The sequence below is a fragment of the Vespa crabro genome, chromosome 4 (genome assembly GCF_910589235.1).
Source record: "Vespa crabro chromosome 4, iyVesCrab1.2, whole genome shotgun sequence".
NCBI classification, from domain to species: domain Eukaryota; kingdom Metazoa; phylum Arthropoda; class Insecta; order Hymenoptera; family Vespidae; genus Vespa; species Vespa crabro.
Window position 1 is genome coordinate 10,358,895 of NC_060958.1, and position 26,911 is coordinate 10,385,805.

Genomic DNA, 26,911 nt, shown 5'->3' on the forward strand with positions numbered 1-26,911 from the left:
CTTTAGACCGTTTCTTTCGTCTATATGAAAGAATGAAAATTCAACGATATATTTCATTTCATTTTATCGTTTAGTTAATTAAGAAATAATATTTTTCTTTTCTATTTTCTATTTCTTTCTTTCTTTCTTCCTTTTTCTTTTTTTTTTTTTTCTTTTCTTTTTTTCTAAAATCGAACTTTATATCTTGATATCTGTGATATTATTTCTCGTCGAAAAAGAAGATATATTGACGACTTTGTCACTCTCGAGAATCGGTTGAAATTTATTGGTTGAAATTTAAAAAAGGAAAGAGAGAGAGAAATGAACAGAGAGAGAGAGAGAGAGAGAGAGAGAGAGAGAGAGAGATAGAGAGAAAAGAAGCAAAAAGCACGTGAAAGTTAATAAAGAGGTCGAGATTTGAAAGTTTAATATCACTGAAGAGATATTCGGTAGACCAGTGAAATTAAAATTTCTAGAGGGGAATATAAAAAAAGACAAAATGATATTACGATTTTGTAACTAAACGAGATTATTATAATATATACTTACATACGTATACAGATATGTAAATATGGATATTGGAATAAGTTTTTGGTTATATTACGTATACGTACGTACAAATCTTTATGAAGTTGTTTGAAAGTAAAGGAAGAATCATCACTTGTAATACCAGTAGTAAGAAAGATAGACGATAAAAAATAAATTAGAAATGTTTTTTTTTTCTGTTTCTTCTTCCTCTTTTCTCGCTCTCTCTCTCTCTCTCTCTCGCTCTCTCTTGCTCTCTCTCTCTCTCTCTCCTCGTATCTTCTTTTCGTCACGTAGTCGACCTCAAAGATACCAAGTCACTGCCGTATATATGGCGCGTTAAACAGATCCCGAGAAAATAACTGGAAAGCAGTGCAACCCTTGTTGAGCAGATGGTACGTGGCAGATCATGGAAACACGTTTGTCCTTCTTTAGACGTCGTGGCCGACATTTCTTAATGAAAGCACGTTTCCCGAATAACGTCCGGAAAATGACTTTCTCCTTCCTGCCAAAAGCACGATTGTTGGCCTGGATACCTTTTAATTAACTCAATCGTTTACTACGAATTTTCGATTAACTTTGCTTTCTATTTGCCATAACGAATACTTAACATAAAATCATATTATTATTGTAATAATAATAATAATGATAATGATAATAACGATAGTGATAATAATAATAATAATAATAATAATAATAATAATAATAATAATAATAATAATAATAATAATAATAATGATGATGATGATGATAATAATAACAATCAACTTTATTCTAGATTCATTCTATCTTGTAATGAAACATTTTCACGTATTACGTATTTTTATATATTGTGTATAAAATTACTTAAACGTATTAATGCGTTATCATATTATTCAATTGATCGATCGAATTTAATTCGATCTGGCGTATGTAATCTGTCATTTTTCAAATTGCAAGTAATTTTTACAATAGTCCCTCGTCGTAGCCAACGTAATAAAATGAAGGCGAAATTTATAAATAGATACGAATATTAGTCTTTTAATTAAATCCTCGGCTGACGTAGTAAAGTTCGAAAATTATTATTATTATTATTATTATTTTTTTTTTTTTTTTTTTTTTGATATAAGAGAAAAAGAATTGATTTATTATGGCCGTTTAATTCTTCCCGCTTCATCTTACAATTTCCATCGGGTATATTGTATAGTGCTTTTATTCGAACTTATTAACTTTCACTAAAGTACGAAGGAATTTTTCCCCTGTTTCTCCCTTCCTCCCTCTTTCTTTTTTTTTTCTTTTTTTTCTTTTTTTATTTAAACAATTTTACCATTCTTTCCTTTCACCGACACTTCTTTCTTTCTTTCTTTCTTTTTTCTTTTTCTTTTTTTCTTTCTTTCTTTTTCTTTTTTATAGATATTATCGAGCATAAGCCCCCTTTCAAAGGAACTACCAATCGATTCACGTTTACAACGAATTATTTTAACGAAAAGTGTTTGGCCCGTTAAAAGCATTTTTCGTTCTTTCGGTTTCGAGCATCGTCAGTTATAAACCTGTAGAGCTTTGAATTTTGAGAGATGTCACGCGTGTAAAAGCCTCGTAAAAATCCGCTTCAAAATCAACTCCGATAAAAGAAAACTTGTTTCTCTTACAGAAGAACCATCGGTCGCGATTTTTCTCTATTATTTCTTCTTTTTCTTTCATTTTCGCTTACACTATGTTTATTTCCTTTGTTTTATTCTCATCGTCACTAGAGTGTCGTTCCCTTTGGCGAGAACGTCCTTGATAGTTTTGAACTTACTTGACAAAATCAAAAACAAAAAAGATAAAAGAGAGAGCGAGAGAGAGCGAGAGAGACAAATAAGAGAAATTGCCTCGAGTTGGATGGGGTCAAAGTTGAAATGAAAAAAAAAAAAAAAAAAAAAAAAGAAGTAAAATTGTTGATCTCTCCGGTTGTTTCATAAAAGAGTTCTCTTTCAAGTATGTTTCGCAATCAGTTTGTCGTTGTTCGACCTTTTTTAGTTTTTTTTAGTTCTTCTCTTTTTACACGTAGATATGTACAACTGTTTGCTACGGATAGAAAGACACTCGTAGGAATAGCTTGAGAAAATCCAATATGTTAAATACGTTAGAATCTTATATGTATGTGTGTATGTATGCGCGCGCGCGCGCGCGCCTGTGTGTGTGTGTAATATATAGCTTTATACATCGAAGATGCGAGGACGAGAGGAGTTGAATTTAGAAAGATATAAAGCCGTACATTTCGCGGTACGTTGGGGTAAAAGGATTTGTTAAAAGAGGTTAGAGAGAGAGAGAGAGAAAGAGAGAGAGGCCGTTTTTGCTCATCTCTTTCTTTTTTCTCTCTCTCTCTCTCTCTCTCTCTCTCTCTCTTTTCTTAAAGAAGAGCCGCTTTGGAATTTTTATCGGCCACTTTAGATGGCTGTTTATTGCCGCGATGTAAGTGATAAACGGGTAGTAAGGTCTGAAGCGTGCAAGGTGTAAAAAGAGTCTAGAAGATCGGACATAAAATATCTCCTTTTGAAACGGTCGATGTGAAAACGAGTACTTTCTTTCTCGCTTAAGGAGATTGATCTATGAATTTGTAACTTTTATACTTTAGTTTCATTCCTCGGACGAGGAAGTATTAGTTTGGTGATATCGCGTTAACGTAATCCGAAGCATTGCTTGTTAATAGAATATTTAAAAAGATATTATATATCTGATTTAATACATATATAAGAAAAATGGTTTGATAAAAGAGATAAATTGTTTCCTTAATAGAATACGTTAACGTAAAATACGTATTCGACTTTTCCATTTAGATATAAGTATATATTTCCTAACAATAAGATTCAATTACGACATGGAATCGTCTCTCTCTCTCTCTCTCTCTCTATTTGTAATTCCCTTCCCGTGAATCCTTCGTGAAAGTTTACAAGATAACGTAACATCTCGTTTTTCCGTAGTTTTACTTGCTCGCTCGCTTGTACGCGTAACATGAAGATTTATAGTTTCTTTTGGTGAATGAAGGGAGATATTGGTGTGATGCCGGTGTTGCTGGATAGGTGAACCGATCCTTTTTCAAACCGGAAGAAGAATAGCTTCGCAAATGGTGTGGCGATGTTGAATAAAAAATAACTTTTAAAGAAAGAGAAAAAATCTATATATATATATATATATATATATTTATAAGAGAATGTGAAAGAAAAAGAGAGAGAGAAAAAGAGAAACATTGTGAAAGTGAGGAAGAAAAACGAGAAGAAGGTTTACGGATGATAGTGGGAAATGCGATCGATTCTCATCGCGGAGAATTAAAATGGACATCGTACGACCATTATTCTTCTTCGTAGCAACTGAAAGGAGTGGCCCGAGAAAAATCTTGGCTTCTTGGTTGTATACTTTAGCGACGTTCGTTAACAATCTTCCGTGTTTCTCTTTCTCTTTCTTTTTTTCCTTTCCTTTCTTTTCTTTTCTTTTCTATTCTTTTTTCCTTTCGTTTCTTTTCTTATTTTCTTTCACGGCGATATACCTCGTAAAGCTGAACGAATTTCTTTTTCTTTTTTATTCTTATTTTCTTTTCTTTCCTTTTTTTTCTTCTCTTTTTTCTTTTCAAACATTTGCCCCATTTAAATGTACTAAATTTTTTCGTAGCTACGTTCTTGAATATTTCAATGGTAATCGTTTATTATCAATGGAGCGAGCGAGCGAGCGAGCGAGAGAGAGAGAGAGAGAGAGAGAGAGAGAGAAAGAGAGAGAGAGAGAGGGGGGAGGGAGAGTTTAGATTAGAAAAAATACTTTTATAAAAGTTAAAGATAAGTTACCAACGAAATATTATCTTATAAAAAATTGATAGTATATTTTTTCAAACAGAAGGGAGGAAAAAAAAGTTATGCTCATCGAAAGGATAAACCGTACATTATTCAGCCTCTTTCTATTCGATTTTCGCCTCGTATTTATTCGTGACCACATCCCCAAAGTCATTTTTCATCCGTCTTCGACCATGAAAAACCACCCTCGTCATTCCTACGTCATCGTTCTCTTTCCCCTTAATTTTGAGCACATTTCTAGCCTATCGAACTCTATTTCTCCTCTCTCTCCCCTTTTTTTTTTTTTTAGACCTTGCCATTATATCAATACGAATGAATGAAATACGTTGTCACGTTTATCATTTTCATGGAATCGATCTTCGAAGATAAGAGAGAAAAAGAAATACTTATATATTTACTGTACGATAATATTTTGACGTTTAAGGAAAGAAAATATGTCGATCTTTCGCCGGTATACTAACGACCGACGCAAAACAATTTCGTTAAACTAAACTTTGATTGCGTTTGCGTACGCTTCCTAGTCGCGATTAGATTTGGGTTAGATCTCTCTTCTAGTTAGGAAAGAGGTACTTTACCGCTGCTAAAAGGTTTAGTAGGATAGTTCGAGGGTGAACTCTCTAAGCCGTCCGGACCGATGCTTTCACTCTCTACGAGTTTGCTTCTGAATAATCAAAGAGAAAAATAGACCGACACATTCCGTGCATTAGCCTAAGCTACTTCCTTCGTAGTTTCGCTTTAACGACTACTATACATATTGTGAAAATGTTTTACAACGTTATACTTCAATTTCTTTTAACTTTATAAAAAAATATATATATATATATATATATATTCTTGATACGTCGTTCACGCAATATATTTTACATACAATGGATTAATGTCATTAAACGTAATACGTTCTCTATTAGATATACGAGTCATATAGATTAAACAATTTTCATTAAATTTCTCAAAATACAAATTTCTCTTGGAAAATAATCTTAGAACAGAAATTACAATCTTTACGTCATATTTTATAAATTCACGTCTAACGTTTGGGATCTATTGTGTTTTAATCGATCACAGATTAGACGAAATTGAAAGATCGTTTGAATGCGATCGTTTATGTTATGGCGTTTTATTCTCTCATGATTTTTTTCTTTTTTTTTTTTTTCCTTTTTCTTTTTTTTCTGGGTGGAGGAGGTGGGGAGAAAAATCCATTTTTCATCTCGCGTTATTAATAAAATAAAAAAGGACATGAGAACGTAGGTATAATTGATTATACAATAGGAGTTTTTATCAGCGAATATCATGGATAAGGAGAGACACATTCAGGTTCTTGGGATTATCGAGGGGACTCGAGTGGGATCGATGAATTTTTAATCCCACTTCGCAGGGCAATTCAATGGAATTTGATTTTCTACTCACCTTACCGAAGTTGGAGAGACCACCGACGTGAGGCACTTGACCGGGTTCATCCGCCGTGCTGCAGTCTGCCCTAACGAACCAACAGGTCAGTAACTCAATAGTTACAATCGTGCGCATTATTGCCATACAATGACTTCTAATCACGGCTCGGCCAATCCGCTATTCTATTGGCGTAGTACGATAACGATATTTACCTAACAGAAACGCGATCAGAGTCTAACGAATTGTTCTCAAATTTCTAACCGCGTTCTCCTCATTAACGCGATACCTTCATCATACATGCAGATATATTAGCACGGTTATGATAATATATGATGATATATGACGTTGATTCGAAATCGATGACATTTTATTAAAACGAATGATAACATATTGTTATACGAAATTTTCTTAAATAAGAGAGTCTATATAGTTCTTTCCTTTTTTTTTTTTTTTTCTTTTTTTTTTCTACGATGATATAAAAATTTTTATTCGAATTTTATACATGATATTGATTTTCTCTTAAATAATGATTTTACATTAAAATTTATTTTATTTTCTTTTGTCCGATCCGTAAATAGATCGAATAGATTGGTACACAATGATACGGTATAACAACGATATCGTCCTAGCTACGATATCAAGGATTAATACCATGGTGATGATTATACGTATTAACGTTCCATCCTCTAAGCCGTCTGACAGAACATCAATGATACAGTATTAGATTCTAGTTGTAATAATCGATTATTCAATAGGTAAGGCTCAATCGGGATCTTCCCGTTAGCGAGACACATAGGAATTCTTGACGTTGGTGAACGACATAACTTTATCGGATCTTATGTTCTGATAGGTTCATTTTCATAAGGAAGGTAGACGCGTTAATCGATCTGTCTGTTCTAATAAACGTCAATATTGTCGTCTAATATTAGTTATGTCATCGTATTACGCTCGTCAATTGTAACGAGTATTAGAGAGAGAGAGAGAGAGAGAGAGAGAGAGAGAGAGAGAGAGAGAGAGAAACAGAGAGAAAGAGAGAGGCTATATCAGAATCGTAAAATAAATCGAAACTTTATTTGCTTAGCAAAAGAAAAGTAAAAGAAATAAGATAATAGATAAAATACGACTAAAGTTTCGAGAAATTCGTCGCATTTTCCATGAGAAGACTTTTATTGCTCATCTCGCTCGCACCTCGTCGCGTCCACTCATAAAACTAAAACAAAAGCAAATTCGCCGTCTGTTGTTTGCCGTAAAACAATATCTCGCAAACTTTTTTTCGCTAACTCTCTTTCTCTCCCTCTCTCGTCTTATGATTATTCCCCTTTTATCTCTTTCTTCGTTGTGTGAAAGATCAGATAACGTCGATTGGAATTAAAAAAATTCTGAATAATTAATAAATTCGAACGCATTGAAATCGATTTTTCAAACGGAACGATCGACGAAATATGGTAATTATATATGTAAAAGAATCGATGGACTTTTAAAAAGTATGTACCGATCTAATCGATTCATCATTCGTGTTAACTCAAAGTCAAACGAGTTATCGCGTTTTATTTTATATCATATTAATCGATATTATTGTATATTATAGAGAATAGAAATTATATGTCGAGTTTTTCGAAAATTTGATTTTAATTTTATTCAATTAGGATCTGAATATTGTTGTATCTCGATTGGCAGACTCACCAAGGCGTGTGGCACGTGTGAGTTAACGTTAGATATCTGGCACCGAGCTCGTAGAGCATCCTTAGGACCGCCAAACTCGTGCCGATGGCGTGTCCCCCTTCAACCCCTATAAGACTCGCTAATCTACCCTCCTTGTGTGCTCTCTCGATCCCTGAAATCATACATTAAATTCCACTTGAACCATCTCTCCCCCTATTACATCTCTCCTTCTCATTCTCGCTCATCGTTCATTACTACAACTCCATACCACTTATATTACAGATCATCTTCGTTCTCTCACGATAGTTGAGAGAAACCGATACGAGGATTGAGATTAATCTTTCGTAAGTATCCAAGGATGGGATAACCGGTAATGGAATATCGCTTCGACGTGAACATTTTGATAACCACGATTTTACACGACGTTTAATTGCAACACATACTTCCGATAAAATTTACCGTCAACTAAGTTCGTAAACGACGTACCTCGAAACATTAAATCATTTCATTTTCTGACGTGGCACGTCATTAGCGCCACAATGGTACTATACCGAACCGCTATGTTTACTCGGATTAATTAAATCATCGGAATTGCCCATCAGGGTTTGATAGCCTTGGGTATCGTTGATTACAAAGCGTAACGTAAAAGATAATAAACATTGTACACGCGTCCTCGCTATCTAAACTTGCGCTTCCACAATCAGCATTTACTCGATATTCGTTCGCTATTCAACGAATTCGATGACCAACGTTTAATGGGACGAACGAGCCACTAGTGTAAGGGTAGACCGATGGCTTCGTAAAATCAAATTGGCGAGCTTGCGAGCGGTTCGCAGTAGGGATTCGATTAAAATACCACGTGCAAACTGTGTTGCTAATACATACGTTACTTGTTGTTGTCAGCATCGACGCGCTCGTATAAGTCGCTTTTTGAAACAAGCGATAAGCTGATCGAACACGTATACATATATATGTATTACATATTTTTTTTTTCTTTTTTTTTTTTTTAATTTTTTTCTTTATTCCCCTTCTTCGTTCGGCTAATAGATAGGTATAGAAGTCATAATCTATATATATATATATATATATATATGTATACATCGATGGGAAAAGATAGAACGTGAAGAAAAAAATAGAGACGATCGTACCGAATAAAAGCCGTAAGCTGCTGCACGATGGGTCTAGATTTACTACGTCCACTGATTTATGCGTTGACACGCGTCTATGACCTATACATATATACACACATATATATATATATATATATATATATATATATATACGAGAATATATATGTACGTGTAATAGGTAAATGGTGAGAGTTCAAAGGGGAGAATAGACAACCCTTGCAACGTGTCGGAGAGGTCCGATGATATCGTGCAAGCCCTGCTGCGACTATCACCAACGCAACGACACCAACACTCACACCACTATATATACCATTGCTAACGCCATCATCCTGACCCCCGAGCATTTTTCCATTTCTCTTGGAATTTCTCATTTTCCACGGCCCCGTGTTTGTTCTTTCCTTCCATCCGCTAGATTGGCTTCGTAAGGATAACCCCGTGAATTCTTTATTCCTACTTCGAGAGAAAGAGAGAGAGAGAGAGAGAGAGAGAGAGAGAGAAAGAGAGCTTCGTGCAGAGCCTCGTTACTCTGTCAAAGATCATTTTAAAGAAGAAGATTAGAAATCTTTTAAAGATCTAGATTCAATCGTAACACGAAAAAAATTATTATCCCATATCAATTATTATTATTACTTCATTATTATTATTATTATTATTATTATAAGTTAATTTTTTTCTTTACTTTCTTGTTCTTTCTTTCCTTCTTTCTTTCTTTTTCTTTTCCTTTTGTTCTTCTCTTTTCGAAATTTTTCCAAACTGTATATTGTACATGAACTTCCATATTCAAGAGACTACAGGAATATTGGTATTTCAGTTTATCGAAGCACCACACGTTGATGATACACATATGTATATATATATATATATATATATATATATATATATATATATATATATATACATTGTATATACTCTACCGAGAAAAGGGTTTTTCCATTTCACATGGAATTTACCATATCTAGGAGTGGATCCTTGGCGACATACACCGTGCGTTTCCATCTTTCCATCCTATTCGCATTACGTTCTAGTGTGCCGTCGCGTGAAATACGCTTGTACTATAACAACAAAACAACAACAACAACAACAACAACAACAGCAGCAGCAGGAGCAGCAGAAGCACCAATGTCCTTATATTCCAGAAGATTTTTTCACAGGCTGTGCACAAGCTCTGTTTCAGTTATTCCTAATGTACATACCTCTATACGTATTTAAATATTGCCATATTCTTTTTCATTTTACTTTATTTATTTCTATCTTTCAAATCTCGAAGCAACGCAATTTGGTAGATAAAGAAATAGAAGAAGATAAAGATATTTTCTTTTTCTTTTTTTCTTTTCTTTCTCTCACTTTCTCTCTCTCTCTCTCTCTCTCTCTCTCTCTCTTTTTATTCATTCTTTCCTTTCTCTTCTTTTGTAACCGGTTGTTCGTTTTCTCGTTTCCGATAACGTCCTCGGTTCATCACGACAACGACAACGGCAGGAACGACTACGACGACTACGACGACGACGACGACGACGATTTCACACCATTTCTTCGCTTTCTCAATCTTCTCGCATCCTCCAAAGACAAAGGAAAGATTTCGAATTGAAAGTTGGAAACACTCGTTACCTCGATGGTACCCAATCGAGATGGTGAACCGACGGTGAATTCGTTTCTCTCGATTTTAATTTCTTTTATCATCGTGACTCGCGATCGTGCTTTCCGTTCGCCCTTTTCTCCGAATAAATTCAATCTTTCCACCTTTATTTGCATTAATATTAAAGTCCCTTTTTCTTTTCTTCTTTTATATAATACAACCATGAACCATTTAAATCATTTAAAAGAACATCTGAATATTTTCTTATTCTTTACTATAATATTTCTCTGAGAAGTCATCGCTATAGATTAATATAATCAATGATTATGAAAAGGAATCTAAATTCAATATTTTTCTTTTTTTATGTTTTTTTTTTTTTTTTCTCTTAATTTTATGACATCGTTATAAAAATGTAAATCGATGTAACGCGAAATAATGAATAATTTTATTTCTTTCCCTTTTTTCTTTTTCTTTTTTTTTTGATTTTGTTTTTCTTTTCACATCATGCAACATTTATAATTACTTGGATATATATTATGTCATGGAGATATTTTATATAAAAAAGTTTTATTGTAATTACCTTCGGCCGTAGTAACGAGGACCATACTTTCGGGATGTTTGTTGACCAATCGACGAATCACGTCAATTTGTTCCAAAGCAAGTTGAACGGAGTCGTGATATTGGGATGGACAGGGCGTGTACGCCGACCAAAACTGAAACAGATAAACAAGAGAGTACGTAAAATTTGATATATCGAGAATAGTCGTAGGTGTTAGTGACCCGTGAAAAATGACACGGTTATTTTCGCTCGATAATCTTAATGATGTTCGTAATAGTACATTTCTCAGCGAGTTCATCTTTAATTCAAAGGATTTCTGATATCGTTGAAAACAATTAAGCATTGGTATAAAGAACATTTATAAAGACGGTGAATAATATTTTGAATTTCAAATGTACCTACTTCTAAGCTGTCCATCTTTCTCACTCTTTCTCTCTCTCACTCTCTCTCTCTCTCTTTATGTATATATATATATATATATATATATATATCTTTCTCTTTTAAAGCCTTGCGTAAAGCCAAATAAAAATATATCGAGTGTATCGAATAATTCAAGATTCGTCCTACATATCTCCACGACTCGTTCCGTTATTTTTCCACAGTAAAAACGACCGGAATTGATTGAATTGGTCAGATCGATTTGATAAAAGAATTGAAAATATACGGAATTTTTATTACGCTTCCGAACTTGGAATATAATTATATTATTATTCATTACAGAGAGATGCAGAAAATGAAAGATAGAGAAAGAGAGAGAGAGAGAGAGAGAGAGAGAGAGAGAGAGAGAGAGAGAGAGAGAGAGAGTGAGAAAGAGGTAAGAATGAAAGTATTGAAGAAACGAAGGAGGCACGTTACATTCCTTAGTTATATCACGTAACGATAAAATTTCTTCGAAATTGTACTTTTTCTTTTTTCTTTTATTTTCTTTTCTTTTTCTCTTTTGTTTTTTTCTTTTCTTCTTTTTTTTTTCAACGTGACAATTAATACTCGTAACAGCTTTGTACGTAAGTCTCGTAAATCAATGGACGGCACGACGACATTATTTCGAGTCTCCTGTACTAACGCGAGTCTCATCGATCGTTCCACAGAATACACCTACGGATACACACATACATTTTACATTTGTCCTGTGCAAAAATAGTCGGGATATCGGTTTCTCTTGTATTTTTATAGTCGCAAGTATTTAACGAGAAAACGAAAAGGAAACGTTCCTGTGTATAATATCTCTCATGTTCATGGCTCGCAATTTCAACGCACTGACACGAGTATACGGATACGAGGTACAGTAGTTACGGCATGGCTTAGGTCGGACCTTGGCTAAGTCATGTGCGTTCATATACAAACACATCTTTCTTTCCTTTCGTTTACATTCGTGTGGGTGCTCGCGCAAAAACGAATAGTAGTCGCAGCCGAGTTTTAGGTCAGACGTTCGTAAAAATACTGCTACGTGTATGAGAAAGAGAAAGAAAGAGAGAAAGAGAGAGAGAGAGAGAGAGAGAGAGAGAGAGAGAGAGAGAGAGAGAGAGAGAAAGATACCGAGAAGGAGTGGCAGTAGAAGCGCAGTTCAGCATTTGGGATTCTATTTAAAGGTGACCTGTGATTGTGCAAAACCGATCTACCCGTTGAATAAATAGCAAGGAGGCATTTCGCAAGATCGTTCGAAGGAAAGAGATACGATCGTAAACGTTACTCGAGTCCTTTTGGTTTCTTAAAAGGCCAGGATAAAATGGAGTATACAATATTCCCTAAATATTCACGTTGAAACATTTAGAAAGCTCTTAGATAGATCTCTCTTTTTCTAAGCTCTTTTCCTCTCAAACTATGGATGCTATTATCGATGTAAATTCTTTTTGCTTTTTGGTTACATGTTTTCACGAATCGAAGAGCTTTGTCTTCTTTTTCTCTCTCTCTCCCTCCCTCCCTCTCTATCTATCTATCTATCTATCTATCTATCTATCTATCTATCTATCTATCTATCTAGAAATCCACTTCCGGGATTTCACCTGCTTCGGAAGTGCTACATCTAACCGCTTCCGTGTAGAATTTCTAGAGGAGGTTAAGAGAGAGAGAGGGAGAGAGGGAGAGAGAGAGAGACGGAGAGAGTATACTTGAGGGAGTCATACATGGATCTTCGACGTTCTCGTTGTATTACATCTGCACGTACTGCTATAGATGCAGTGCTGTGCCGACGTGTGTGTAACATACCACATTATCAATGGGGTGAAGTGAAAAAAGTATAATGGTAGGTCGTGTAGCAAACCGATCCAAGTATTCGAGGATAGGAAGTTTCTTGCCACGGTAAGAACGATAAAAGTATCGGCGTATCTATATTTATACTATCACATATCGAAATCAAGTCGACTTTTCTTTCTTCCCTTTTTTACTTGTTCTTCTTTTTTTTTTCCTTTTTCTTTTTCTTTCTTTTTTTTTTTTCTTTTTGAACATCCTTCTCTTTATAATATCTTTGTAATAATATCTTTATAATATCTAATTTATAATATATTATTTGTAATATCTAATACGTAATGAGAAACGTCATCCTATTAACAAATTAATCGCCTTTACCTACTGTCTGTGTTTGTTTGTTCTAATAGGAATCGAATTAGAGTTAGATAAACATATGTATGTATATATATATATATATATATATATATATATATATATATATATATATAGTCAGATGGTCAGTAAACAAAGAGGTTTATGGTCAGACATTCGGTCTCGATAAATACTCAACTTGTCGTAAATATTTGTGAATAATTGAATATTTATTCATGCAAAATCAATTGAATGAATCAAATGAGATCGATTAATGCGTATAAAGAAAAAGGCTTTAAAAAAAGATTTCAAGATCGTTCGATTTTATAAATCAAATGTAAATGAAATTCTAAAAGTATTAAACGGGAACGATCTTTGATTTGAAATTCGCGCGAGTGAATCATTCTTCTTTCTGTTCCTCGTAAGGTTGACGAGGAATAGAAGAGGAGCCTAGTCATTTCCCTTCGGCTTTCTATTGCAAAGAACTTTCTCTCCGATCGTAAATTGAGAAAGGTTTCAAGAAGTAAAATGAGAAAGAGAGAGAGAGAGAGAGAGAGAGAGGTAGAGGTAGAGAGGTAGAAATAGAGGTAGAGAGAAAGAGGGAAATAGAATGAGTAGCTTTAAGTCGCAACTGAATTCTCGTTGACTCTCGTAATCAATGATTCGTAACCTTTTCACGGCGGATGCCTCCTTCGTGTTTGAATCAACCAGGACAGTGATGAATCGTAGTGGTAGGTTTGCTCACCGGTTACCGGCATGCATATGCGCGAGTAGACGGTGCATTCACGAGCTTACTATACTCTAATGATTTACCGTCTTGCCCCTTTATTACCAGTTAACTTCTAACAGTTAAGTATTTTAACATCGACGATAGTAAGATAATCTTCATAGTTAAAAACGGGTTCGAACTAATCATGATTCTTCTTAGTTTAATGATTTTTCGGAACTTTTCGACGTTTCATTGGCTGTCCCATCAACTCCTCCGGTTTCTGATGGAGAGACTCCATTCCGAGATTACTTTGTTAACGAGCAAGTGCAGTTTATATATATATATATATATATATATATATATATATATATATTCAGACTACTCGAAGAACTTTCTTTAGGAGTAGCCTTTTAGCGAAGCAGTTTTTACGAACTACCGTAAAAGCACAGTCGACGTTTCGTTATAGAGAGAAAGAGAAAGACAAAAAGAAAGAGAAAAAGTGATAGAAAGACAGTGATAGAAAGACATCGCTATTGCGTTTCTGACAGTTAAGAAGTATGATCGGTTACATGTGGGAAACGTGGTTTGATGGTTGTTCTTTTTTTTTTTCTTTTTCTTTTCTTTTTTTTTCTTCTATTTTTTTTTTATAGGATATTATGCATATATTTTAACATAAAGGATCTTCGGCAAGGTAATATCGGTTGGCGATATAAAGATGTAAGTTATTACGCGTATTTCATACTTGCGACAAGAATTATTGTCGGGGCTCGTTGCTAGGGAAAAATGTCGCAAGAGTAAAGGGAGAAACCTGGTTGGTAAGCTCGTAAATTTATCGAATACCACAATTTTCCAGACTTTTGAGTGGTCCGTCATGTTAAATTTATATCATCCAACTTATCTCTCTCTCTTTCTCTCTCTCTTTATATATATATATATTTTTTTCTTTTTCTTTATATTGGTTTTAATTATCAGTCAAAAAAAAATCGAAATGAAGCTGATTAGAATAGTCCATGATATTTTATTGGATTTCGTCGAAATTTAATAGTCTGATCGAACGACAGCTATTGAAAGAGATTTTTCTCTGGTTATTTTCTAAAAGCAAATATTTGCTTTTGAATAGAATACGAACTTGGTATACGACCGTCTACACGTTCTATCAAATTCGCCGCGGGAGAAACCGTACAGAAGAAGGAATACATTTTCGTTCGTTTAAATTTCGCGCGCACTGAGAAATACGCTATAGAGAGAATATTTACTCGCGTAACTGCGATAGTAAAAGCGTCGTCGTGTTTCTCGTTGTTTCGTTTTCATCGTTCCTTTTGGATTCCTTTGAAAAGTGTATTCATAGGCAGTGGTGGGGGAACTTGACGATCGACTTGCCTTTGAAGAGAGATCCAAAATAATACCTCACCTTCATTTCATCGGTACACCTCGTCAAAGCAACACGTTACGACAGTACGATTATTTATTACATTACAAGTAGTATATATCATTTTATTGTTTATTATATTATATATATATATATATATATATATATATATATATATATATATATATATTATACATAGTGATCCAAGTGACGTTATATAAATAATATACTATAATAATATACATTATAAATTTTTATCTCTTATTTTTAATATATCTTTTAATATCGTTTGTCGAGTTATTGGATAAATCATACGAATGAAAAAAAATATACAAAGATTCTTGAAACACGTAACATCTGATTTAATTTTTCTTTCTGTATCGTTTTATGTAAAAAAAAAAAAAAAAAGAAAAGAAAGAAAGAGCAAAAAAGAAAAACGTATGAATTTCCTACGATAGATAATTGATATTAATAATTCTATAGAAAATTACGAGAGGAACAAGAAGGAGAATGAAACGCGACAAATGGAAGAGAAAGTTTAACTTTGTTAACATTAACTACGTGAAACGTGTTATTATAAAGTAATCTCAACAATGTCCCGGTAAAAGAGATCAAAATTTTCGTATATCAATATTTAAAGAAATAGTATTAATTGTATCTCACTCGTCTCATATTTTTTCATTATTACGTACATTGAAAGCAAACGTTTGTATTTCGTATTCGTCGTCGGTCGTTCATCAAGTCTAGGTAAGGTCGTTCTTTTTATTTACTTTCATTTTTCTTTTTTTTTTCTTTTTCCTTCGAAATTTACTCTCGCGCGTTGAATTGTTGTACAATTCTACTTCCAACCTTGTTCACCTTGTCCCTTTTTTTTTTCTTTTTTTTTTTTTTTTTTCATTTCCCTGAAAATCCCGGACCAAACGTAAACTTTGCGAATTCGTTAACGAGCAAACAACATCTCTTTATTTTTCGATGTAACATCGATTAGGTATGTACCCATGTTATATCAATTTTTACGTCGTAATAGCGTACAGTGATTTATTAACTGAAACAAATTATATATATATATATATTTTTTTTTTTCTTTTTTTTCTTTGAAAATCGTCATTCGTTCGTTTTAATGAAACTCATTTCAAGGTAGCTCGTCGTATCATCGATGAAAATCGTGAAGATGGTCGATGACGAAGTGACTTCAATTAAATAGAACTAAAGTGCGGAGGAGAGTGAAAGAAAGAGAGAGAGAGAGAGAGAGAGAGAGAGAGAGAGAGAGAGAGAGAGAGAGAGAGAAAGGCAAATAGACATAGAAATAGATGTTAATCTCGATAATGGAATGTCTCAACGATTTTGAATATTTCGTCGGCTGGAATAGACATTCTATTATCGCGGTCACGAGAATTTAGAATAGAATTATATTAGAGTTTCCAAATGATTTTCTCGTACGCAAATAAGGATTAATTAAACGTAAGCTCTACGTTTTCTAAGAGCTCGCTACTCTCGCTTGCGCGTTCGCGCTTCTGCGCCGTTAATTCCATCTGCACCTTCATTACAAATTTCAACTTGCTAATTTTATTTCTCAGCATTGGGATTTCCATCGTGGTTTGCTTCGTTGATTTCCCCGACTAAAGGTTATGTTTCCTCCTCCTTCTTTCTCTCTCTATCTTTCTCTCTCTCTCTCTCTCTCTCTCTGTCTCTCCCACTCTCTTCCCTCTCATACTCTCGGTTTTGATTAAAGCCAAACAAATTTCTTGTACGAGAAATTAATTGTAATCATTGATTACCGTCGAAATGAACTTTCTCGCCAAAAAGAGAGAGAGAGAGAGAGAGAGAGAGAGAGAGAGAGAGAGAGAGAGAAAGAGAGAAAGAGGGTGAGTATTTCCGAGCAATTTAGTTCGAGCATGGTTCGAAAGGTACACGCGATCCTCGCGTTTACACCAATTTAGTTTCGAACCGAATCGAGGATCCTCCGTTTTTGCGACAAAGTTGAATATCGCGTGCTGAGCACTTCATCTCTATCTCGATTTTGTTCCATTTATTTACATTTATATCATTCTTTATCTTTCTCTTTCGTTTTACTTTTGAAATCGCCGAAAGGAACAACGAAACTTTTTAAAAGTGATAGTAGTAAATAGTAACGTTAATTGGCATATTAACGTCATCCTTTTTTTTTTTTTTTTTTTTTTTTTTTTTGTAATAAGGAAAACTCACCTGAGCGGCGACCATTCCCTTTCTCAATCTCCTTAGATCTGTATGACTCCAGGCGTTGCCCGACCAAGGACGGATGTCACTGAGATCATCAAATCTGAATCCTCGTAGTTGATTCTTTAGGAACTTGCGTATATTCCAGGGTAGATCGTTGTGCCTTCAATAAGAGAAAAAAAAATAGAAAACAATTAAAATATTTGAAATATATTTTGGAAGTTAAAGAAAAAATATATTATAATTTTATATAGGAATTTTTCGAATGAAATTCCAATAAATTTGTCGTTTCTATTGAGAATTTGTAAAAAGAGAAAAATAGTAAGGAAATTTTATTCTCTCTCTCTCTCTCCCTCTCTCTCTCTCTCTCCCTCTCTCTCTCTCTCTCTCTCGTAATATTAACCTTTAGTCTAGTAAGCTTAAGTTGTTGCATTTTATATTGAATTTCTTTCGAGACATTATTATATTCCTTAAGAGACGATTATTACGATAGATGTCATCGAAGGGAAACAATTAAAAAAAAATTGCCACAATTATTTCGATTTTATTGTTTATTATAATTTTACTGTTAATGAAAACAATTCTAGATTATCATCATGATAATCATCGTTATTATCATCGAAACTGATCCTACCAATGGTGTTTAGAGGATTCGATTAGTTGCTCGTTAACGATTAAATCTCTAATACCCGATTCAATTCATTTTTTATAAGTGCTTTTGCATAGTAGGTAAATAATTCCTAGTAACGATAGATATGCATATGCATTTCAATTATTTCCAACACACAAGTTAATCTTTAATTAAGTTAATGGTTCTATGACATATAATTATATATTTATATGCATATATATATATATATATATGTTTATGTATATATATATGTGTATATCTATGTTGTCGATAATATATGCTATGCATATATTATTATGTGACCATGACGGCCGCATGGGTCTTGAAGTTTGCGCCATAGACACGGGGAATCTGTTATTCGCTTCGTGTAACCGCACGAAGTGCATTAGAGAAATTTCCTATGGAATACTTTGAGATTCCCGGGACGTATAATTTGAATAAACCTATGCGGAAGTAACATGCCGGAACTCCAAGTTCTCACTATACGCTATTGGAGTAGAAAGATCTAATTGAGTGGAAGTATGCCGATGTGAAGTGGCATCACCTTAGCGTCCTCATCCTTATCCTCATCCTCATTGTCATTGTCGTCGTTGTCGTCGTCGTCGTCAACGTATCCGTCGAGACATAACACAATTATATGTATGCTTATAATTATTAACATTTTCTCGTTAGATACTTAACATAACTCAAAAGCGATTAAGTCTCTTGTTGGCATGGAAATAACACTGTTCCTTTCGGTATATTGTTCAATATCTAGATATACATTATTTTGTTATATTTAAAAAAAATGCACACGCCGATATGTACGAACAAGATTCTTTCATGTTTGTTTTTTTTTTCTTCTTCTTCTTCTTCTTCTTTATTAATTTTTTCATTCCTTCATTGTCTATACATTCCTCAGGTATTTTTTTGCATTTTAGCGGTGAATGAAGCGAGAGATATAAATCGTTTACGTTTCACAAATTTGCACGTTCCTCTTCTCATGGAGTTCGACCGAATAAGGTAACCCGCAAGCATTCTCTTTCATAACGAATGAATCTCACGAAAACGAGTCTCTCTCTCTCTCTCTCTCTCTCTCTCTCTCTCTCTCTCTCTCTCTTTTTCTCTTTCTCTTTCTCTCTCTTTCTCTCTTTCTCTTTCTCACTCGCTCTTTTTCTCTTTCTGCTGGTATGCGTACGCGAATCTATGTACGTGCCGTTAACCAAACAAATCTGACCGAATTCGGAGATGGATCTCTCGGCCGTTTACCGCTTAACCATACTACTCGCCGGTAGAATGCACTTTGTATGCGGTACGAGCGGAGTTTAACTTCGAGCAGAATTAGGTAACCAAACGAGCGAACGTGCCTTCCCTATACAACCTCTTCCCCTCCCTTATCTTATCCTCCTTGTATAGTTTCCTCCTTTAACTACTACCAAACCTTATCCGTTTATCGAGAATAATACCGTTCGATACATTTTTATCTTCTGTTTTTCTAACAATTACTTTTACAAAACTTTCAAGTAGAACAAATTTTTCTTTTCTAACTATCTATAATGTACGACCGTTCCAACATCAACTTATAATTAATAATAATAATAATAATAATAATAATAATAATAATAATAATAATAATAATAATAATAAGTTCTAAATGGACACTTTTTTTTTTTACTTTATTGAGAATAATTGGGTGAATTGTTTAAAACAGGAAAAAAATTGATCGCGTGAAAAATAATATTATATTTTATGGCGGTATTATATATTTTTTGTTGTTGTTGTTTCTTTTTCTCTTTCTGTTTTTTTTTTTTTTTTTTTTTTTTTTTTCATAGCTGAAGAAAAATATAACCGTTTCTGATTGATCAATTTTCATTCAAAATCCTTTCGATCGGATCTCCTTTTTACCAATCACCTCTCACCTTTCTATATGGAGTATTCTTCGTGACAAGGCTGAGATCGTCTATTAAACTTTTTGTCACATTAAATTTCATTCTAGATTTTTCAACTTGTACGAGACATCAAGTATCCTTATCGTTTCCTCTCTCTCTCTCTCTCTCTCTCCCTCTCACTTTTTTGTAGGCATGCGTTCAATCTGAAATAGCTATCAGACTACTTGTTTACTTGTGGAATCTTCTTATCGTTGCTCGTGGATTTCTCTTTGCTAGTTTCTCACAAGTTCTACAACCTGACTCTAAGTTGAAGAAAAGAGAGAGAGAGAGAGAGAGAGTACACGCATAACTGTTACGAGGGTAAACGCAAAAGTCGATCGAGTTTATGGTCGATCGTTTCTCGTCATCGTAAATCATCGTTGTTCAACGAACGTTCACGATTTCTATTCGACGCGTTTTATAATATTTTCCAGCTTCTACTACCTTTTATTTACGATCATTGAAATAAATCGGCTCGAAATTACGTACGAAAATATTTGACGGGATATATATATATATATATACTTCGTTGAAATTGAAACCATTGCGAATAATTATAACGTAAAATACGATGGAACTTTAGATGACTTTGTAATTTTGCTTGTCGTTTGAAAATGAAACAGACGACTTTCGTTTAACCATTGTTCAAAAGCGTTCTTTGTTAACGATTATACCGAATAGCCGACTATACCATAGATCTGATCGAAAATACGTGTAATCGTAAGCGAGCCAACGAAACGTACAAAACTCAACGGATTCCTGATACGTATACGTATGGAAGAAAAATCATCATCGATATATGCAGTTATTAGTCGATTTGAAATATTTAAATAATTCTTAATTAATGTTACGTTTACACGAATTTGAGTATGCGCTTTTATACACATCATCGATACTGATGCATGCGCAAAGTTACATATGTATGTAATACCCCATTCGAGTAGCATTTTATATCATGCGTAAAGTAAATGTTTCTCCGATTAAAAGTGAATAATAATTTTTTGTTTTCTTTTTTTCTTTTTTTTTTCTTTTTCTTTTTTTCACTCTCTTCTCCACTCTCGTTTCTTATTTATTTTATCCGCTTATTATTTTATTTTTCTTATTTTTACCAAGATAATAAGACCCTTTGGATAACATCGAATAGTCGTCATTTTCGCGAGAGTCGTCATGCAACGATCGTTAACTATCGGCTATTCGCATTTAGTAATGCATAAAAGTATTCACTGGCGTTTGGCCGGCGGCCAGACTCGTGTTTGCAGCCATCGATAATACAAGACGTCATAAAAATTCTCTTGCTTATTGGTTATAGTCACGACAGTCGATTCTTCTTTTCTTTTTCTTTTTTCTTTCTTTCTTTCTTTTTTTTTTTTTTTCTTCTTTTCGCTTCTTTCTTTTTCTTTTTCTTACTTACTTTTATTTGCTCTCTTCCTTTTTTTTTTTTTTTTCTTAATCCTTCCTATAATAATTAGATAATGGCATATCAGGACGAATTTCATTCGACATGAAAAAACTGCCTGAGAAAATTCCAATTTGAACACTCTCACGTAACCCTCCCCTCCCCTCCCCCTTCAACCAATATGGATTCCTTACATCAGAAAATTCCATGAATTTCTTGCAACGTTATCTATCTCCGATACATTGAATGAAGACTCACGAATCCTCGACGCTCGTCGGAAATTCCGACAGCCCGTTGGCATTTTCATCGAACACATATTGGTCGATATTTCGAATTGCACGAATAAATATCGATTGACAATTTGAATATTACCGTATCACAGATTACGTCTGATAGATGAGTTTGGTAATCGAATCGCTGATTTGTAACTGTATGGATCATATTGCGCTATAACGAAAGATAGAGAGAGAAAGAGAGAGAGAGAGAGAGAGAGAGAGAGAGAGAGAGGATGAGAGAAGTAGCAAAATGCAATTCGAAAGACGGCCAGTCGAGCTAATCGGTGATACGTATGCAGAGAATGTTGTCTGTATCCAAGGGGTGAGATAACTTTAACGTCGATCTCGGCTAAAATGGTGGTGAATTTTCGTCGTTTGCCAAACGACCGGGAGGGAAAGGGTGATGAGAGAGAGAGAGAGAGAGATGGGCGGTGGGAAGGGGGTTGAAAGAGGCTGGCTCAGAGTCGTGCGTTGAGAAGGGTGGTTAATTGGCAAAGCGCGATAAGGTGTCTGGCCCCGATATGCATATGAATGGTGAATATTCCGTTTGCTGGATGCGGTGACGTCACTTCAGATGCAAATGCGACTTCCGTGCACTCTCTCTAGTTCTTTCTCTCTCTCTCTCTCTCTCTCTCTCTCTCTCTCTCTCTCTCTCTCTCCCTCTTGGCTCGAGCCTATCGACTTTTCTAGAAGTATAACATGGCAAATGACTCTGCTACTTTTACTTAATTTAACTGGCTAATTCTTGATTGAACTTATCATTATGTTCTTTACGACGATAATTTGTCGTGAAACAATTCAAGAACTGTATAAAGTCAGGAAAAAAATGATTAAGATACTGAAAGAAATATTATAACGTGTAATTTAGTTAATCGTTCATGGATTTATCCGTCTATTAATCAATTCATTTTTCTAGGCTTGATATTTTCTAAGCTTGATATATCAGACATTGGTGATATTGTTTAAAGAGGAATCTTTTTCTTTTTTGTTTCTTTTTCTTTTTTCTTTTTTCTTTTTTTTTTCTTTTTCTTTTTTCATTAATGTCATTCAACTCGATCATCGTTATATCATCGTTGACCTTTTTTTTTTTTTTTTAATCATTAATTTTATGAACAAGGTTGATTTAATATCTCGTTGGTCACGTAAGATAAATATTAGAATTTGTGTGAAAGAAGGGTTAATTGGTTCATTAGGAAAAAGGTTACTAGGAGAGCGTTAGGAGTTCTTAAGAAAATGGAAATAAAGTCAACAATCAGGAGAGGACTTTTACTTCGATTCACGTAACACCCCTTTCATGTTTTAATTCATTCGCTATGAACTTGAGACTTAACTGTTTTCGCGGTTATAGCACTTCTAGCCGATTCATAAAATCTAATCCGTGGCATTGCAGTTCTGGACTCGGTAAACTTTGTTAGTACCTTCTCAAAGTTACACTCCCTTTCTAGTGAACGCAACGCTCGCGACCTTTTATCGTATTAATAATGAATATACTCCATGAGTATTACGTTCTATTATATATATATATATATATAGACTTTATCATTGTCATTTTGAGATGACAATTGACGTATTCGTTAAAAATATAAAAGAGAATAATTCTCATGCGTTTTTAATGTATAATAGTTAAAAAGTAAAACGATTCTTTATTATATTTATTATACGATTAAATAAATCGATATATGTTTCTTGATCGATCATTTTGATATATAAATCTTCTCGATTATTATCGAATAAATCGTTTAATCGTTTGTTTGTTTATTTGTTATTTTTTTCAAATGTATCGATAACTTCGAAAGTCATTCCTGAGATATATTCGATGTCATCCATGGCAGTAGTTTGATCGTTTCTACGTTCGTTCGTTCGTTCGTTTCGAAACTTTGAACTTTTGAGTTACGTTCTATGTTAGAGCTAAGATCTGAGATCCGATTTCGTAGAATGAGGTCGGAATCCCGAGAGGTCGGGTTGGTCGCCTCGGCGCCTTCGAGGAACTTCACCAAATCAAGTTACGCGTTGCTGCTGCATTAACCCCATCGGAAGTTGGTGTCTGTTCCTTCGTAACCCTACATACCAATGTTTCGCGGACATCCAGACTCGAGAAACGAGCTCTCTCAGCATAAATTCCTGTTTACATCGGTGCACGTTGTCCGTCTTAGCCGTATTCAAGGACCCACAACTTCCTTCCTAGCCACTAAATACATTCACGGCTTCTCTCTCTCTCTCTCTCTCTCTTCATTTGGAATATTAGTTGGTTCATTCCATTCATTGAAGTGTTACGAGAAAAGAAGAAAATACAAATATCAAATAATTTTCGAGTATAAATATTATTTGATCAAACGATTAGGAAAATTATGACTTATTATCGTATACATATATTATACGTATTTATATATATATATATATATATTTCTTTTTTTTTTGTTAATAATTCCACGTTATTATACTTTGATAGGTACGATCACAAAATTAAGAAAAAAGGAGAAAAAGCGATAGATTCAATTTTTTTTTTCACATTTTCGATTGAAATCATTTTCACAATTCTCGGCACAATTATCACGAAGAATTAGAGCCAATTCGTTATTCTTCCTTCTTAAATAGATTTGCCTTATGCGCGACGATTTGAAAAGAAAAATCGATCACTCGCGTGCCTCGTTTGACGAATATCTTTTATCTTATATTTCATCTACCCTTTTCTTTTATTTTCAATCTATTAACGAGACTCAGAGATAAACGATAGTGTCAACTAAAATAATGAATAGGAGGTTGAAGAAAAAAGAAAAAAAAAGAAGAAATTATGATCCTTCCTATTCATTGAATCATTATCCAGGGAGCGAGGAGGGGGAGGGGAGGGAGGGATATTAAATTTTAACGAGATACCGTGTGATCGAATATAGAAATTCGTGAATGGACAAAACGAATAAATATATTAAATCACGATACTTTTGACAACTTATCACGGAACAAAGTGTCTCGATCTAATGAGGAAGGTAATTGGCGTAAAGTGCATTCGTATCAAAATTCAGTCGGATTAATGTTCGTTCGCGTTAAATATTCGAGTTGATAAGTACGCCTCGGGGTAGTGGTGATGGTGGTGATGGTGGTGGTGGTGGTGGTGATAGTAGGAGAAGGATAGTGGTATGGGTACTCACTCGGTAATGGCGAAAGTTAGTCGAAGTCGAAATTTACGTAGCGAAATTTCGGACGTTCTCGTTCCTCTACCAATTTCGAACGAGGTGCGAGAAATAGAGAGGAGGAGAGAGAAGAACGAGAGAGAGAGAGAGAGAGAGAGAGAGGGGTGGGTAGAGAGAGAGAGAGAGAGAGAAGATAGTGAAAGAGAATTAAACGAAATATGTAGTTTGCCGAAATCCGATTGAAACAACAAAACCAAACATTATATTTCATTTATATTTCCATTATTATTCAAATCCTTTTCTTCGTTTGTTATCGTAGCTTTCTCGTGATATAATGCATATAGTCGGAAAAGAAATATATGAAGGAAAGTTTATCGGTATTTTCACGAAAAAAATAAAATCACGAACTTGAAATAAACTCTGAGCACACTTGATATCATCGAATAGAATCACTTTGTCTCTCTTTCTCTTTCTCTCAAATTCTTTCTCTCTCTCTCTCTCTCTCTCTCTCTCTCTCTCATTCTTTCTCACACAAAGATACAAATACTTTATATCGTGTAATATTTGTTAATAGCGATTTTCATCGAGCGAATGCATTTGTCCAACGATAGGAGAACGACATCGATCGGTATTTAATTACATTCCGATATGGTAATAATTAAAAACTCTCCTTTCATTTATGTTTTTAACATGGAACAGGACTCCACGATAAATCGATAGAGATTATTTAAATCAGAATGTTTAAGGGTTCTTCGTTTAGAAGAGGAAAAATCGTGTTTCCCTTGTGCATAAATTCGTTTTTCGAAAAAAAAAAAAAAAAATTACTAGATTTCATAATAATTCTGGTTTTAAATATTCTTCGTTTGAATATTCTGTGTTTATGTGCGTGTGTATATATATATATATATATATGTGTGTATGTATGTATGTATGTAGTTTGGAGAATCGTCTCTCAGGAAAACAATTCAAACTTGGATAGTTGGTTCTGTCCAAATAATGTACTACTTCGGCGAATCAACCAGCTCTAGGAGAATTTTCCTGAAACAGTTTCCAAAGAATTGGAAAAGAAGATAGTAAAGAGACAACGTTTGCGAAGTACATTTGTGAATTTCTTCATTTGAGATGATTCTGAATGAATGTCTTCCGAAAAGGGAGAATATTCATTTTATCCAAGTGAAAACGATACTACCTTGGTAAAGATAGGGTAAAATGTTGATATCTAGAAAATAACAAGTTATTTGCCGTATATTTTAAGTTATATGCTTCATGGGCATTCATCTTTATGTATCGGATTATGTAAATGAGAATCATAGGATTCCGCGAGTTTTTCTTTATATATCATCTCCTCACAAATATTTTTCGGATTCTATTGATGTATTTATATATGCACGTATATATATATATATATATATATATATATATATATATGTATGTATGTATGTATGTATGTCGTTTGATTTTCACGATGTTTTTCTCGTTTTATTAACACTCAAATGAGCTTTCATTGATATCTCGTGATCAATCCAACTTTTTCTTTTTACTTTTTTTTTTTTTTCCTTCTTTTTCTTTCTTCTTCATCTCTTATTCCTCTCTGCTATGGTATTTGTCTACGCTAAGTATAACATCAATTTGTAAATATGTAAGAGAGAAAATTTTCATAAGTCGCGTACATCATGTCGGCTCGTTTTGTTACTGTTGTAAAGGATTATACGAGACGTATGCACATCTTGTAACACGGAAAGATCATGTTTCTCTTATGCTCACTGTTTTATTCTCAAAAGGAACGAAGAGGATGACGTTGCTTACTTGCTAGAGAAAGAGAAGTGCAAGGAACTTGCGACTAAGTGGAAGAGAAGCGCTTGGTGGACTTGTTGCTTTAAAAGGTTCATCTCGAAAACGACGACTACTATGACATATAAGAAGAAGAAGAAGAAGAAGAAGACGAAGAGAAGTAGAAGTGGTAGACTAGGAAACGTGCGATCTTGAAATCTTGCCCTTTGGAAGGTCTCGCAATTTTCATAGGTTTGCTCTCTCTCTCTCTCTCTCTCTCTCTCTCTCTCTCTAAGATTTCTTTAATTACGACTTTGAACCGTCACGAGGCCGTAGACGAACTCGAAAACATTTCGAAATTAAAACGTTTCG

The 26,911-nt window shown here is 34.2% G+C and overlaps 1 protein-coding gene across 1 annotated transcript in view; it reads right to left on the reverse strand.

Annotated features, from left to right (window-relative positions):
- LOC124423427 (dipeptidase 1) overlaps positions 1 to 26,911 on the reverse strand; it is a 53,389-nt gene that overhangs the window by 19,741 nt on the left and 6,737 nt on the right. Inside the window, exons 3-6 of the mRNA XM_046961123.1 lie at positions 17,442 to 17,595; positions 10,642 to 10,774; positions 7,380 to 7,530; positions 5,715 to 5,784 (exon numbers count right to left, since the gene is read on the reverse strand). Coding sequence (XP_046817079.1) covers positions 5,715 to 5,784; positions 7,380 to 7,530; positions 10,642 to 10,774; positions 17,442 to 17,595 — 508 coding nt within the window. The remainder of the gene's footprint in view (positions 1 to 5,714; positions 5,785 to 7,379; positions 7,531 to 10,641; positions 10,775 to 17,441; positions 17,596 to 26,911) is intronic.